The sequence below is a fragment of the Melitaea cinxia genome, chromosome 7 (genome assembly GCF_905220565.1).
Source record: "Melitaea cinxia chromosome 7, ilMelCinx1.1, whole genome shotgun sequence".
In the NCBI taxonomy this organism is placed as follows: Eukaryota; Metazoa; Arthropoda; class Insecta; order Lepidoptera; family Nymphalidae; genus Melitaea; species Melitaea cinxia.
Window position 1 is genome coordinate 4,536,555 of NC_059400.1, and position 18,551 is coordinate 4,555,105.

At 37.6% G+C, this 18,551-nt stretch overlaps 1 protein-coding gene across 1 annotated transcript in view; it reads right to left on the bottom strand.

Annotated features, from left to right (window-relative positions):
- Window positions 1-18,551, bottom strand: part of LOC123655110 (histone-lysine N-methyltransferase 2C-like) — an 83,839-nt gene that overhangs the window by 32,471 nt on the left and 32,817 nt on the right. Inside the window, 9 exon segments of the mRNA XM_045590948.1 lie at window positions 234-329; window positions 1,874-1,993; window positions 7,555-7,774; window positions 9,237-9,439; window positions 9,767-9,870; window positions 10,801-10,911; window positions 13,157-13,546; window positions 14,470-14,632; window positions 16,346-16,754. Of these exon segments, the coding sequence (XP_045446904.1) occupies window positions 234-329; window positions 1,874-1,993; window positions 7,555-7,774; window positions 9,237-9,439; window positions 9,767-9,870; window positions 10,801-10,911; window positions 13,157-13,546; window positions 14,470-14,632; window positions 16,346-16,754 (1,816 nt within the window).

Sequence of the window (18,551 nt, forward strand, 5' to 3'; positions counted from 1 at the left end):
CTGTTCGCATTCTTGACGGAAACGTGGTGTAAGTAGGTGTTATGTGTTATATTATAACTAGTAGTGTGTGTTTAAATAAGTACCTATATAAAATATGTAATGTTTTATATTGAGTGGCAGTAATAAATCAGATTTGAATAGATCAAATCGTTTCATATCTCCGATGACTTAACCTTACACCGGCAGTTTCTTAAAATACGTGCTACATGAAAGGAACGTGTGAGGAAGTGCACCTGCGCGAACTGCACGTGCTGGCCGACGAACTGGCCCTGCGGGCGCGGCGCGGGCGCGGGCGCGGCCTGCGGGCTGGCGCGCGCGGCCGACTGCTGCTAAACGTTACGAATACGGTCACGCCATAGATATAGTAAAAAAAAGTAGATAATGCGCGGCCTTTGTTGTCAGTGAAGCCACAAAACTCGGCTCCTTCAAGTAAATACACGCGCTCACGCACACATATGCATCAAACTACGCTCATTTTCGTTAGTATGTCACGAGGCTTCATACAGTAACTTTGCTTGTAAAACGCCGTCTTGTGTGATTAAATGGTGCAAAAACAATACCAAAGTAAACAAAAAATCTGAAGGAATATCGTTTCACACATAAGTACATATAAAACTTTAAATTTATTGTTATTCCAAAATAATATTGAGGTTATTCGGAACTTATAATTTCAATGTCACGAAATGACGTACCACGGGAGTGCTGCCAGTAGTTCTTTTTTTCAATACCCCAAAATGTGGGTAAGTAAATTGTACGCAATCAGAAAAATAATTAAGTAAAAAGTAGACATAGTTATTGTTTTTTTTCTCCTGTTATTTTATGTTACATAAATTGAAAATAAAAAAATCAAAATATATTTATGAATTATTAACTCGTTTGTTTTATGTTTTAACTTTTTACAATTTTTGAGTAAACTAGGTACCCATATTTTACTGTCAAATTTCATTGTTTTAGGTTTCCAACGAATATTTTAATAAGAGGTGAATAGGTAGTGGCTGTAAGACTGAGAAAATGACTACGATTATGCTGGCCATGCGGATAAAGTCAATTAAGACTACATCATATTAGTAAAATGCAAACAATGACGATGACTCTGAGTTCTAAGTGAGTTCTCTCTTCTACTCTAAGTTCTAAAAGTTCTAACAAAAATTTAAAAAACTTATACAACATAAAGGATTCTAGGTTTAAGAAAAATAGTTAAAAAAAACCGACTGCAAACTGAAAAGAGATAAACAGAGGGGATAGGAAGTATCCATTCATACGATTATCTTACGAATATATTTTTTTATTATTCTACCGATTTTTTGTTTTATTTTTAGTAAATTTTTTTAAAACTATAAACAGGTTTTTATTTTCACATACCCATTTTACCTATATTAAATTAATTGTTTAATAAAAATTTTAGGGACTTTTTTTAAAAGGTGTCAACACTTCACTCACTCACACATCTTTAAAAAAGTGGCTTCAGTTTTCTGTTCTAGGTGCGTTATCTACCTTTTTTTACTTGATCTATGGGTCACGCACAATTTTCGTCTATCGAGGTGGGGCACAGCAGAGTATATCCTGCTCATAATCTGGAGCTGCCCGTCTGGGAAAGTACCTCGACCTTACAGAAGATCACAGCTAAATAACACTACCCTCAAATAGTGTCATGTTCCTGTGGTGAGAAAGGTGGCTCGTGACGAGGATAAGGAGTGGGGTCGGCAACGTTCTTGCGATGCTTCTGGTTTTGCAGGCGTCTATAGGCTACGGTAGCCGTTTACTATCGGGTGGGCTATATACTTGGTTGCCGTCATAGCAGTCAAAGCCGACCTACATATGCATGCACACGCAAGGAATTTACTATGATAGAGTAAGAGATAAATTCCGTTACCTGCTGCTGTTGCAGCTGCAGACCAAACATATTAGAGAAGACGGGACGCGGCCAGTCGTTTTCGGATTTAACGTCGTCCACTTCTCCCTTCTTCTCCGCTTTCACGACCTGCATTGTCGACTGAGGAAGAATAAAAATATGTGACGCAGTTCCCAACCCCATAATGATTTTTACCAACACCAAATAACTACGTAAACTCCATCCAAAAATAAGTCTGATTATTTAAACAAACCCTTTACCGGAAGAAAAATACGCATTCCCTATGTAATCACACACAATAGCTACTAGATAATTATTGTAGCATCTGGGTAATCACATGAAGTACCATTATTTTTGTAATTATACGTCTATTTCATCGTCAAGCTAATATTTTTGCAGAAAACCGAATTCGCTGTAATCTCAAACTTACAAGTGACATTTATCATTACTCTGTCTTGTCTTTGGTTTTAAGGGCTGGGACATTCTTTTATATCGATAAAAAGTCAAAGATATTTAAAGAAAAATAACAGCGTTTTAGCTCGAACTTTTTATAAATCATAAAAAGTTAAAACGGCCACTCAAGTTAAATAGTGTCTTACTTAAAGCGACTCTGAGAGATGCATTACTTCATTTTTTAATAAATAAGACCGTGTCTTTATCTGTGGTAACATTTGCTTTAAATCTCATTGAAAATATTTTAGAGTTTCATGCATATTATGTATTATATTATAAGTTATTATTACAGTATTTTAAGTTATTATTTATTTTTATGTATTCAGTTTATTATTTTTATTTATTCGCATTGTTAGCAAAATATAAATGAGCATTTGTTAAGTCGAATCAAACTGAATTAATTTAATTAATTTTTTAATGAAAGGGGCTATATGATTGTGTTTTTATTATTATTTTTATTATGATATTTTTTATGTGTTTTTTTCCTTAATTTTTTATTTTATATTCTTTTTTTTATAAGTTTAGTATGTTCTTGTGGCGTTTGTTCAGTATGTCACCAATGCAGGCTCTGACAGAGGAACAGCGCCTTAGCAGTAAACATTTGCTGCTAAGTAATGCTGAGGCAGAGACCTGGTTGGCCTGTCGCCGGCCGATAGTCGGTGACGATGATGATATGATGGATTTCCCCACGTAAAAAAAAGAGACCTGGTTGGCCTTCTTGAACTTGTTTTATGTTTTTAAATTTCTAATCTTGCCTCTGTATTCGTTTTTACCTTTTATTTATTACTTTGTTTTACTGTGCAGGATGTAATTGTTTATAATGAGGCCAATAAATAACTTTCCTTTCTTTGTCATCAAATTGCAAATACTTTTTTTAAAGGAGTTGTTACACGATAGTGTGGAGCCCCAGCTAAGGCAATGTGCCCCTAATACGAATATACTTTAAATATTGATTAAAATTTTCCTGTACTTTAATTAGTTTCTAAGTGAAAAAGGTTTTAATTAGATATTAATTACAACATGAACGAAATGGCGATGCATGAAAAGGCTGTCACAACACAGAGTAACCTCAAATACCGAAAAGTAGTCGGAGATCTAATTTGAAACGCGCATGCAGGCTGCACCCTGCTAATGTTGCTAATCTTATATCGTTCAATTTATCAAAAAACTATTTGTATAGAAAATTTAGCTGACCCCGCAAACGTTGTTTTACCCTATACCTACGTTATTAACCTTTTAATACCCCCCCCCCCCCCTTATAACTTAGGGGTATGAAAAATAGATGTTGTTCGATTCTCAGACCTACCCAATATGCACAAAAAATTTCATGAGAATCGGTCAAGCCGTTTCGGAGAAGTTTAACTACAAACACCACGACACGAGAATTTTATATATTAGATTACAGAAAAATATAAAAAAAGAAATTATCAGATAATGTTATATGGATTTCCTAGTATACCATGCACGTGGTTTTGGCCAGAAATGAAAAAAAATCCTTTAAGAACGAATAAAAACCAGATGAACGATACCAACCCTCTTAATCTAAATTCTAGTCTGGTAACACTGAGATCGGCAAATGCAGCGACTAGTCACTACGCGCCACATTAGACATTCGTTTCGTGAATGTCTTGCGTTACGGGTGCTTTTTTAACCGACTTCAAAAAAAGGTGGAGGTTACTCAAGTCGACCGTATATATATATATCTATATTTTTATATATCTTCGGGGATAACTTCGTCGTTTATGAACCGATTTTGATAATTCTTTTTTTGTTGGTAAGGAGATATCCCAGGTGTGGTACAGTGATAAGGAAACCAGGATCTAATTATGGGATCCCAGAGAAATTGAGGGAAAGAGGGAAACCCTTGAAAATCCACATTACTTTTTACTTGGTGTACCGATTTTGATGATTTTTAATTTAATCGAAAGCCGATGTTTATGATGTTGTCACATTTAAATTTGATCGAGATCTGATTACAACTCTTGGAGTAATCTTTGATAATGCGTATTGACGTAACTGTTTTTTGTCTACCTACGTTGTATTACTTGTCGATGTAATTGAAGTCGGTTTTTTCGTTTGCCAGCAAACACAATTATTCACTGTGTGTTTGTGTTTCTACAGCTCACGCCAAGTTGGCTTTCATTTGTGGACTTCCGATTTCTTTGTGATTTGGACCGTGTTTATATTCGTATTGACGACTATTTGCAAAGTTTTAAGTACCCCGAATTCGCCTTCGACTGGATTTCTATTTGAACTTCATTTCTACGAGGTAAGTCAAATCACTCTTGATTTCACATTGTCAGAGTAGGAAAAAAAATTTGTTGTCTAATAAAAATCGGTTAACGGACGATATATTTACGTGATAACACGTCATAAGAAAACATTGATGAAAAAAAGTCTTGTGTGTAATTATGTACGCAATAGGCACATGAGGCGTATTTATCGTCACTGGTATAAATACTCGTTATATAAATGTCACAGTCTGTCACTGTGACTGGTTTAGAAAAATACTACTTTTACTGTATATGTGCGGTATTTTTTCACAAGTATTAAAAATATCATCTCCATCTCACTTGTGCTTAAGCGTTTACGCTAAGAGGAGGTGAGGTAAACGCAGTATTTTTAATACGTGAGCATACAGCGTCATCTTGTCCTTGTTGTTGTAGTTTTTTGAAAATATCATCTCCATCTCGCTCGTGCGTTAAGCATTTACGATAAGAGGAGGCGAGATAAACGTAGTATTTTTAGAATACCAGTATCGAGTAGTCGAGAACCTAGTATTTTGTACTGGTATTTGTCAGTGATATTTTAAAACAACAGTACTACTACAACTAGTAATGCCATGCACCTAGTAACACACAACTCTACGCCCTGTAAGAAGTTATAATAAAACGATGCGCCGAGTTAGAGGCGCGCGCCTTTTGTAATTTTCACTTACAAGCTTGTAGCGTAACGTAATTGTTATAGAAGTCATTAACCACTGCTTGTGACAGATGGCGGTTATGGAAATCAATATTAATATCTTACATTTTTAGCTTAAATTATTAACTTTATTGTATCGAAATGTCGTTCACACCTACAAATTGAATAAAACTAACACATTGGAAAAGGAAACAAATTTCTGAATGTAAATCTCAAAGTTATCTATCTATATCTTATAAGTAATATGATTCATAATAAGATGACAAACAAAAAAGGCTACTTACAATGCATCATATTTTCTAATAATTAATAGATAATAGATGAAATAATAAAAACTGAGAAATAAAATGCAATATCAATATTATATAGTAATATATACCAACCAATATTATATAGTAATATAATATTGGTATAATCTGTAGTTACATGCATATTTTCATTCAGGATATCGCACTTAGATGATTTAGTATGTCAGGCCTAATAGAAAAATCTACTTTTTGGTATTTTCAGAGGTTGACTATGCGCTACCTTGACCCCCTGTCTGGACCTTCTAAAGTGTCAGTCATCTAAGTCAGGCCCAACGCCTAGGTCATCTCAATTGAGGAATCCTGACCCAAGTAATGATACCGGACCCACCTTAATTTTTGTTGCCTCCTATGAAAGAAAGTCCAGTGTCTGACTGAGAATTCATCTGACTGAGAATGAAAGGCATTGCATTGCAACCAACGTTTTCAAATACGTAAATAAAACATTGGTGGCCTATTCATATAAGAAATAATAAAATATAATAAAAAAACACAGCCGAAATAATTGAGACTTCGGATAAGACAATCCAAAGAGTCGTTAAAGAACAGAATAATCCCAGACCACCTTCAGCTGAACCGTCGTTGGAGACCAGCGGGAGGCCATCAATCATAAATAATTTAGACGATTTCACGCTAACCGCGATAAGGAGGAAAGTACACAAATTCTTTCACGATTAAGAATTGCTAACTGTAGATAAAGTTTTGAGGGCAATCAATGATGATGAAGATCTTCCTTCATTCAAAGATCCACATGCACACAATTTTAAAAAAGTTGAATTTTAAATATTAACTATTAAGCACTAAGCACTAAGCACTAATTGCACCGTTTCACACTTCTTCTCAGAATCTCCAAGGTTGCTAGAAGAAATCTCTTACAGAGATAAGCTCGCCTTTGTAAAAAAAAAAATCTGATTGTACTTTCCTATGTGTGTTTGGCGTGCAATAAAGTATAATAATATTAATAATTGCAGGTTTCAAGACATCCTTGCAAAAGTGGAGCCGGGGTCAGTTATTGTAATGGACAATGCGCCTTATCACTCCAGGCAATTGGATCGTTTGTCTAATATGGGTTGGAGGAAGGCAGAAATTCAAGAGTGGTTGCGTGTAAAAGAAATTTCCTTCAAGGAAGAAGAAACCAAAGCACATTTAATGGCAAAAATAGATTGTATTATTAAATGATTGTGTAAAATAGATTGGGGATTGGGTCGGCAGCGCGCTTGCGGTGCTTCTGGTGTTGTAGGCGTCTATAAGCTACGGTAGTCGCTTACCATCAGGTGAGCCGTACGCTTGTTTGCCGACCTAGTGACATAAAAAAAAAAAAAGATAAAACTAAACACACAAAAAAGTATTTTATTGATCAGTACGCAGCCATTAAAAATATTACAGTTTTACGCCTTCCTCCGTGTCACTAAATTAAACCCGATAGAATTGATATGGGCTCAAATCAAATCATACGTCGGCAGAAATAATAAAACGTATAAAATGACCGAAGTGAAGCAATTAATGCAAGAAAGTATTACAAAAATAGACGCAACATCTTGGAAAAACTGCATCGATCACGCGATCAACGAAGAAAATAAAATTATGAGACTAGATGGGCCGATAGATGAAGCAACGGACAATTTAACACCACCATTTATTGTTTGTATGTCAGACGACTCATCAAGCGACGATTATCGTATGGTTTGCCAAATGTAATAAATATATGTTAATGTTTTATTTAGTTTAATTCCTCATTACATCTATATAATTTTCAAGTAGAGGTAGTACCTATTATAGAGGTAGTATCAATTACTACACTATACTATATACACTTACTATATTATTATTAATCTGTGGAAAAACACTAATTCTATGGCCTTGCATAGCGCCAGCAGAAATGCACCATATTAAATTTACCGACATCGACATTTATCAACATACACCACAGCACTATAGTAGTCTATGGTAACCCATTTCGCCATATTTCTTTACAAAATAAGACTTTTATTTTTGGATGGAGTTTAAGTAATAAAATAATACCTGCAAAGACATCTGATGATTCTGTGATATAACTCTCTGAATTCCATCCTGGAACATCTGGCCTATGCTTGTCACAGGCGCATCAGGTTTTGAATCTTGTGATTCGGATTTCACTTTAGTCGAGTCATGTTTAACGTCCGATTTCGTGGATTCTATATTCTTTACTGACTTATGTAGTTCACTGTCCATCTTATTGTCCATCTTAGGATCAGATTCATCCCTGAAACAGAACAAGAATCTATATAGTAAAAAAGATTGTTTAACACAATTACATGGAAGCTTATATAGTCCATTTAAAGTTTAGCACCGTTAAACAAATAACACACCTACATTAGAACAGAACCTTTAATTGGGTGACAGTAGGAATGACCAAGGGAAACAAAGATATTATGGATAGAACAAATATTCGATTTACTTAAACTTTTCGGTCATTTTTTTTCTGGGTCATAACGAGATTGTCTTCTTGATGTTTTGAAATTAGTCACCCGTGACCATAACTGCAAACACAACGAAACATTGGAAGTTTCAAAATGACAATCGTAGTAAGTCCCATAAAAGTATTGACTAATACAATAAACTAAGTTTGGAAATTAAAAATGCAGATCTCAAATAGTAAAACAAAAAGAAGAGTCTCGTTTACAAAAGATGACAGTTTTTGATTCTACGTTACGTAAGCTCCTCATGGAGAAAAGAATCAAAAGTAAACACTTGTTCATAGAGACTGTGAAAGTATAAACTTATAACGAAATGCCAGGTGATATAGTAAATCATTTAGGTAGGGTACAGTAGGAACCCAGGGGAAGTTGCCGGATCTGATACTGGGCGCGTACCCTAGGTGGCGGATGGGGGAACGCCACTCGCCTGGTTCCTGCGAGTGGTAGGTCTTAGGTCCTAGACCCCCGTGAACCAAAAACCGGCGGACGGACGGGGCGGGTGGTTCAGTCGTCCGCCCTGTGGCGCAAAAGCGCGGTGGCGCGAAAGCGCGGTGTGCCGGTCGGGTTGCGCTGGCTCCCTGGAGCTTGCTCGGTTGATGGTGCAATCCGGCAGACCAGTTATGTGAGGGCCGGGCTGTGCTGGCTGCCTGGAGCTTTTAGCTCGGTCGTCGGTGCAGTCCGGCGGAACCGTGGAGTAGTTGCCGGATCGCGCTGAACTCACTGGAGCTTTGCTCGGTTGCTCGGTGCGATCCGTTGGAGGTCAGGCCTGCCTGGCTTGGAGACCTTCGGCTGGTTTGAGACCCCACAAGTCGTCGGGAGGGCTTATCTTGTGGGTGCCACCCTTCTCTGGTTGCCGGGGCCCGGATGTTTTCATTCGGGCCGGCCGCCGGGGCGAGATGGTGCATGCTAGTGCGACCCCATCTCGCTCCACTTAGGCGGAGGTGTGCTCACACGTGGATAGTTTTTATTCAGTAAGAGTCTCCTTCCCCTTGGGCTAGGGCACCGGATGGTGTCAGATTTTCCCCACGTTAAAAATAAAATAAAATAAATATATAAATAAAAAAGGGTACAATTGGAAATATTTGGCTCAAATCTAGCCCGTCTGTCCGTAAGCCACTTGTGAAGCTTCGGGTATTGCCAGAATAATGATATGATAATGATGTTGATATACTACGGCGACCGCTTACTATTTGGCGACCTATTCGTGTACAAAAATAGTAAGTGGCAGGCGAGGCAGGCCCTACGTACTCGGGCGAGCGCTTGGCGTGGCGCTCGAGGCGCTCGGGCACGTCGTCAGGCAGCTCGAGCCCGTCCAGCAGGTGCTCGTCGCCCAGCGCCGCCAGCTCGGGGTCTGCGTACTCTAGGATGTTGAACTGCTCGCCAATCTCCGCCGTCAGCGACTCCAGCAGCTCCTCGTCGTCCTCGCCGCCCAACCCCGTCAGGATGTCCACCTGCGAGCGCAACGCACTTACGTCACTTCTACGTGACTATTGTGGTATAGAACTACGTTTGTTATAGACGATCAGAAAAGCGTGTTTTGACTCTATAAATGAAAATATCGATCTAAAATCAGGAGAAATTACCTGTTATTCTCAATATTTCAAAAATATAATACATTTAATTATGGTAGACACAAATTATTATAATTGAATTTGAACTAATAATTTTGACTCATAGATTTAACTCTACATTATTATTTTTACCAGCTAATTTTTTGATCTCTGTTAAAAAGATTAACAATAAGTTATGGAAGTTATTGTCATTCCTTTGGAATTTACCTCTCCTATATTTCCCGAATCTTGTTCCAGTTTGTCCATGTCTCCGATGTCCATCTCATCGGTTCCTTGGTCAGCCCCGGTGTCTTGTTTGTCGATATTGGAAGCTATAGTACATAGATAAGACTATTATTTATCTAAAACACATTACTGGTTCGTTTATATAATACTTTTTTTTAATTTGTCGGTGTGCCATTCACTATATTTAAGCTTAAAAAAAAAACAAAGCGAACACTTTGCGAAGGAAGCATAAATGTATAACGGATTACCACACACATTACTATTCTCCGCACTAAAAACAAGTCGATTATGTCTTCAGTCGACTTGAAGAACGATTGCGGAGGTAATACAAATCAATACTTTATATACAAATAAATAAAATTGGAGTCATCATCATCATTACAGCCTATACAGTCCACTGCTGGACATAGGCCTCCACAAGTTTACGCCAAAAATAACGTGAACTTATGTTTTTTGCCCATAGTCACCACGCTGGGCAAGCGGGTTGGTGACCGCAGGGCTGGCTTTGTCGCACCGAAGACGCTGCTGCCCGTCTTCGGCCTGTGTATTTAAAAGCCAACAGTTGGATGGTTATCCTGTCATCGGTCGGCTTTATAAGTTCCAAGGTGGTAGTGGAACTGTGTTATCCCTTAGTCGCCTCTTACGACACCCACGGGAAGAGAGGAGGGTGGCTATATTCTTTAATGCCGTAGCTACACAGTAATATAACACACAGCAATATGGATGTATACACGGTACATATACCAAAACATTTTTTTTACAATTTTTGTCTGTCTGTCTGTTCCGGCTAATCTCTGAAAAGGCTGAACCGATTTTGACGGGACTTTCACTGGCAGATAGCTAATGTAACAAGAAGTAACTTAGGCTACTTTTTATTTTAGATTTTTCTTTGAATAATTGCAAACTGAATTATAAGTTGTTTGTTATATTCCAAGCGGACGGAGTTGCGGGCACAGCTATTTTTCTTCTAAATACTAGTATATTACGTCACTCCTGGTAGTATGTTAGTTACGAACCTTGGGACGAAGCACCTTGCTTCTGGTCTATAATTTGTGCGGTGTTCGGAGTTGTAATGATTTGCTGCATCTGGGCGTTCTCTCCGGTGACGAGACGATGTTGAATTATAACTAGAATTGAGAGCTAATATTACTAGAAGAAAAAGAAATCAGTATCACATTTCGAATTCTACACAAGCACAGGGCCTGAAAGGGCTCAGTATAGTAAGTATAGTCTATTTCACGTAAGATGGGTACGGTGACACATGTCAAATTAACTCTATAGTGAGGTGACCATGCCATAATTAATTGATGTAATTCGATTATCGAGTACAAATGCAGTTAACCTTTAATCGATTATATAAAAAATTTTTTTAACTACTTATTAAAAATTAATCATCGCTATAGTGAATTAATAATATTTTAAGGGTGGTGTTAAACGCGAGAAATGAGTTATCGACAAACCCATTAACACAGCTCACGTGGCAAATTATTACTCGTTCGCCTTTACCCTCCGGTACTTTAGTCGAAGAATGAGCAGTGTCGTCTGTCCATGCACTTTGCCAACAGTATAATTGGCGTTCAACCATGTCTAGTCAAGGAATACTACGTTGTTCCAATCCGTAATGTTTTTCGCATTTTCTAAGAATGTCACAAAGTTTTCACGCACTTTGCCGCTTGTTAACTTTTTTTTATTTTAAGTAAATCCAATTTTATTTAAAAGTCGCCATAACAATGTCACACTTCCATTAAATAATTTAGCACCTTTCAAAGACATTAATTATTGTAAAACTGTGGGCAACTCATTTCTCCGCTAATAATCATATTCAACCTCAACGACCAAACATTTATTTCCTTTGCCTCTTTTTGGGAGTTGATAACTTATTATCTTCCATATTGGTGTCACCATACTTTTCTTTACTTATTTTTGACAATAAGCTGTGTGGCTACGGCAATAAAGAATATAATATCTCTTCCCGTGGGTGTCGTAGGAGGCGACTAAGGGATAACACAGTTCCACTACCACCTCTAAACTTATAAAGCCGACCGATAGCGGGATAACCATTCAACTGCTGGCTTTGATATACACAGGCCGAAGACGGGCAACAGCGTCTTCAGTGCGACAAAGCCGGCCCTGCGGTCACCAACCCGCCCAGCATGGTGACTATAGGCTACACACATGAGTTCACGCCATTTTTTGGCACAAGCTTGTGGAGGCCTATGTCCAACAGTGAACTGCGATAGGCTGAAGTAATTTTTGACACTGTATTATGCCTAATTTCAAGTGCCTGTGCAACTCGATCCACTATGTGGTTGACAGATAATAATGGACCGCTATTTTCTCACTCCCGTTCAAAGTATTCCCGAAAGCGGACAACCAATTGACTGTTTGAAACGGTCTTCTTTGTTCTTTTCGGCATTTTAAAGATCAGAACACACACACAAAATGAATAACTAAAAAAATAATAACAGAACTTAACAACAATAAAACAGCAACAAATACAACTATAGCAACTGGCAATACCGAAACAAGGGAAGCATACATGAGACAGAAAGTACCTACTGATTGAGATATCTCAGTCAGTGAGATGACGCGATTCACAAGATGGCCGTTACGATTATTTATTTTAGCCGATTACTACGTGTCAATCCCTATCATTAAACGTTTCGTTTCATGCCTGTAATTTTAAGTTATCATTTTTTCTGTACCTTTTTTATTTTGTTTAAAAAGTAAAAACGCATATATAAATACAATTTCAATCTAATCAAGCATTATTATTTGCTTTGGAAACTAATTGGTGATTTTTAAAAATGTATATTTATCCGATTTGTTGAAAATAGTGAGCGTGTATTGGAACATGTCAAATGTCACCGTACCCATCCTATGTGAAATAGATTATAGTAAGTAGGTATACAGCAGTTTGCGTACAGAATGAAATGAATAAAATTTAGTTTTTATTTATATGACTATCATCCACACTTCAGCCTATCACAGTCCACTGCTGGACATCAAGTTCGAGCCAAAAATGGCGTGAACCCATGTGTTTTATCCACGCTGGGCAGGCGGGTTGGTAACCGCAGGGTATATCACTATTATTATTTATTTTGCAATCACAATTTTACTATGATATTTAATTTGATTTAAATTTGATATTTAATTTATGACATTAAATTTAAAGTTGTTTAAAAAAATGGTTAGTTAGCTATCTAAACTATTTTTTTTTTTTTTAATTTTATACAGGTGCAGGCACTGACCGTGTTCCGGGCGAAGAGGCGCGGGCGCGCGCGCGCGTACAGCCACGGGCAGCGGCGAGCGGAAAGCGGCGCCCTCGTTCTCCTCGCCCGACGCCTCTGCGGACGGCGACACAAGGTCAGCGAACTCGGTGGAGGGAGCGGACATTTGTACTGATGCCGTTATTTGAAAGTAGATTTATCGAAGGCACAGTCATTGTATTGACGAAGCTCAAGAAACCGGGATCGAAAAGATAGATAGAGGATGCTGTGCCAGCAACTACAAGTGTATCCACAGACCCTAAATATAGGTTTTTTTTTTTTTTTACTAAATAGAGACAATCAATGACAATACATATTATAGAGCAACACTCACGCGGCGGCCACATCTTATCGGGGTGGCGCTGCAGCAGGTCGCGCAGCTGGCGGTTGATGTCGTCGCTGGCGTACAGCGGGAAGCGCTGCGCGGGGAAGGCGGCGCGCGGCGCGTCGGGCGGCGGGCTGCCCTCGGCGCCGCGCAGCCGCTGCATCGCTGCTTCAACGGGACACGCTACGTCATTATTATACTACGACCGCTGAACCTGTCGCCGCGGCGACTTTGCTTTTATTTGTTAATACAGTCGACTCTCGTTAATTCGAAACTCGGGGACTCGAAAAATATTACGAATTATCGAGTGTTCGAAATATCAAATGGTTCGAAATTTTTGAGAGAAAATAAATAAAACTTCGAATTATTACGTGTTGATCAATTATTACATACAAATTTATTAACTGCTGCTATTCTTTAACAATGACACAAGTCACCTTTCTTCTCACCTCCCTCTACTTTTTCGATTTACTTCTTCTTTTCAGCAATCGTCAAGCATTCATACTTTTTAGGACTCATAACTAACAAAAACTTTTTATCTGTATACAACGAAAAGTGACACTAACTGAAATATAACTAAACAAACCAATTCGTGCGGAAGTGTGTGTCAAACTAACCATAATAAAAAAGACTCGTGTACGATGATACATGTATTTACAAGTTTGAAGTTGTCTCGAAATGTACCTACTAACAAGCTTTTTGTTTTTCTCTCTGCAACTTTGAATCGTCGAGTGTTTGACGCCGATAAGTTCGAAATATCAAGAGATTTTGTATTTAATATTAAATCTTTAGTCTTAAAATCAATTATAAGTAGAATTATTCTGATGTAATGAAAATATGGAGTAAGTCTATAGACAATCGGGAGCAAATTTATGGGGTGAGGCCAAATATCGCTATTAAAAAGAGGTCTGTTTAATTAGCACCCATTTATATTTTTAGAATAAGAAATTTAAATATAAGAATAATCTGATTAAATTTTCAAAAAATAAAGCATTGTGATAGAAATTTGTAAACTTCCACGAAATTGTGAGATTTCGTGGTGTTTCCGAAACCATTTCGAGTCCATATGATTAACGGGCGAGCCTAAGCACGTCGCGCGCGCCGTGATATAGCGCTACCTTGCAGGCGCTGGTCGTGTATGATCTGCTGCTGCTGCTGCGTCTGCTGCTGGCGCATCTGCTGCAGCTGCTTCCACTGGCGCTCCTGCTCCGCCTCGCGCGCGCTGCGCTGCTGGCTCACCGCGCGCTCCTGCTCCTGCGCACCGCACCCACACTGTCACTGCGTCTGCCGCTGCCGCTACCGGCGCACACCCGTCCCGCGGGCCGGCCGACATCGTAGCGGCCGACATCGCTCTTAGGGTGCATCCATTAATTACGTCACACTTTAGGCGGGGAGTGGGGGGTCGACGAAGTGCGACATTTTGTTACAAGTGGTGGGAAAGGGTTCAAAATTTTGTGACATCACATTTCAAAATATAATATTATATCTGATTGTAAGTATAAAAGCTTAATATTTGAACTACATACCTAATAACTATTTACTTAAAAAAAATTAAAGTTTATAATTGTTATGTTGTCAAATTGACACACGCTGTACTAGTTAGTGTAAGGATCTTTTATAAATTTTTATATATATGTTCTCATAAATGTGACCAACTATGGACAAGGACGGAAAGTCTCAAAACATAGTGAAATTCGTGCGATGTAATTTATGGATGGCCCCTTATGAAATTCTAACTTTAAAAACTATTTATTTTTCTGTACATTTAACGAGACTTGTTTAATTACTACTATAAATGGAAATATAATTGTTTTATAAGCATATTTTTAAAAATTTGTGCAAAAAAAATAAAGAATTTATATCAGTACAGATCCATTGAAATGATCTGTTCTAATGAAACGTTCCTTCAGATCAATTCTAAGCGACTACTAAAAATATCGTGCTAAAAATATAATAACTTATTTTAAAATAAATGTACTACCAACGATTACATGCAAAATCATTTTTAAAATGTACATTTTTTAATGCTTTGTATTTAGATTATATAAATCTATTATTCCTTCTTAAGAATATATTATGACGGTTAATGTGAGAAATTATTATTTTATTTTATAATCGTAGTACCATGCTAGTTATTCCTTACTTTTGTTACACAGTTAATTATTTTATTTAACTTTATATGAAATGTTGAAAGTTTATGATATTTATATTTAATAAACTCGTGTAATTACTGCAACAATATTAAAATTTAATTAGTCTTATCGTTTACGTTATCCTACTACCTGTAAACTTATAACTAATATACAATGTATCATGAGCATAAAAACGCAACAAAATTGTCATCTACATATAAGTATAGGTTAGAATTGTTAGAACACCAGTACCAGCCACCAAAATCCTATGTTAAAGCCAAAACTACCAAGACAAAGCGAAAATTAAAATAAACAACGTTACGGATACAGAGGACGCGAGTCCGGGAGGCGTTTTGAGAGTTGTGTCCTCGAATTAAAATAAAATAAGCTAAAAGAAAATTTAAAATAAATAATCACACAGCTTACAACGCCATTAAACAGATAAAATTTGTTGGGTGACGTCAGAATTTGTAAATTATATTAAATTAAATCGAAGGAAGCGCGAAGGATCACCCAACAATACCGGAAAGCAACTCGCATACACACTTCAATGGTACTGTGTCGCGACGAGTGATGTGAGTGGTGTAGTATCTCGAAAGTACACTCTTGCGAGAGATAACGAGGAGTATCTGTTACGAGTTACAGTAAATTAGATGTAGTTTCGAAAATAGTTAATAAAACATTAATATAATATTACTAATAACCAAACGTAGAGTTCGGATTGTGTCGTTGTGTCGTTAATGTAAGCTCTACAAAAAAAAACATGTTTAAAATTAGGTATATGAATACGAGTGTGACGTGTGGTCGTGCATATGCGAGCGCGCGAGGCGAGTACCGTGTATGGCGCGGGCACGGGCGCGAGGTGGGCGAGGTGCGGGAGGTGCGCGGGGGGCGCGGGTGGGGGCGCGAGGCGCGGCAGCGTGCGCATGATCTCGGAGGGGGTGAGCACGCGGATGTGCGCGTCCGCCTCCAGGAGCCCGCCCGCCGTCACCGTCACGTTGGGCGCGCGCACCGGTCCGACTGCGGCGCTGCTGGGCGGCGCGCCGGGCGAGGCGCCGAGCGGGGCGCTGGGCGGTGCGCCGGGCGGGGCGCTGGGCTGGGCGCCAGTCGGCGCGTTCACGCCGGGCGAGGCGCCAGGCGTCGCGGGCGAGCGCCCGCCCTCCGCCTCCGCCGCGCCGCTCGAGCTCTGCCGCGCCAACCAACGCTTAGTACGTCCCGTCTCGGCGACGAATCGTCTTAGATTCCTACCATGACGCCCTTGACTCGTTTCTACACTCACTCTTTCTTACTCGTTACTTTCGAAGCGGTTCCGTTCTGAGTCTGTCATCGTAGAACGCTAAGCGACACGCGTGTTCTTTTGACATCGTTAGCTAAGGGCCATTTCACAATTTTTCGCTCTGCAAGTTTAGGTAAATTTGGTCGCATCGCGCGAATCGTACGGAGCCACGCGATCTTTGTGCTACTTGGTATAGTGTGACAACCAAAAAACCATCTTGATCTTTTTCTAATGTATAATAAAAATTAATAAGTATGATATAAAATGTTTTTTACATCATTCATTTCTTAAAAATTTCAAGTATGTTATATAACAATAGTCATTAAATTTAAAATTAAAATAAAAAATCAATTTTATGAAACATTTTTTTTATAGATTTGGTTTTTTGAGTTTACGAATGAATCGAATATTTACGAGATATAAATAAAGTAGCATTTTATTATGCTCCAGAAAATCTGTGTGAATGTGAGTTGCATAGTTTTGGATGCAAGTAGACCATCAAATTTTGGCGGCTTTAATTTTTTTATAAGCTCAATGACACCGACAAACAGATTTATTAACAAATGATTGTCAAACAAACATTTGTCTTCACAAACAGATTTCAATGCAATATGTATTGATAATGTGAGAAAAAAAATTAATGATACATTTGTTTACAAAAATTATTATTATAATATTTTAGAGTAATTTTCGCATATTTTATTTTTATTTTTATGAAAGTATTAAATGCGGTTTATCACACTATAACAACAGTCGCTTGGCTTGTGTGAACGAAAGAGACAGCTGCGCAAAATTTGGCGTGGATCTTACCTCTAAGAGCGCTGGCGCTCGACTGATTTACTGGGTTTGATGTGTGGTGCGAAAGTATTAAAAAGGTAATACAAAAGGTATTAAAAATAATTAAATATTTTAATTACTTTTTTTATGTTCCTAGATGATGTAAGTTGACTTTGGTTTAGATAGTTCTTTAAAATTATTAAAATATCGCTTTTAACGTTCTTTCGTAACTTTACTGTTACGGATTAACGGAGAAACAAATGGAAAAAAAATCTACTTTGTCTATCAACAAAAATATATTCCACATATTAACATATATTTTTTATACAGTTTTAAGGGAGATGTTATTGAAAAATAGGACTTCAAAGTACATATTTCGAATCTTCAAAGTTACCCAGGGAGGCGACTGATGAAAAGGTTAGTAATTTTGTACACACAATATAAATCAAAATTCTGATTCATTATGTTACTACAACAAAGGTTGCTCTATTATATTTCAAAAATAGAAATTATATTATTGCATCCAGTACGCTCCAGTTCGCGGATTGTTACTGATTTTTGTGAAATGGCTCTTAATTATCTAAACATAATCTTCTTCATATTAGACAATCGTTTAGTCGAATCTGTTTGAATTCTTAAATTACATACATAGTTTAAATACGATTTTATCTTTATAATATTTATTATTTCAAAAATTAAAACAAAATACAAACCGAAATATTAAATAAAATCATTACGCAACAACTAAGTAAAATAGAAAGCATAAATATTCAGTGCGGTGTTTTTACATTTAGCAGTAATATAACGTAATATTATTTATTGTAAATTAACAATTTGTTTAAATACTTATTAATAATTACATCATACTGCGTTGATAGTTCTTTAAAAAATATATTATACATTTTAATTTAAAAAAAAATTGACATTTGTCATCAAAGTATTTTGATGTCTTGTTTAACCATTCGGTAAATTTTTGGAATCTAGTGCA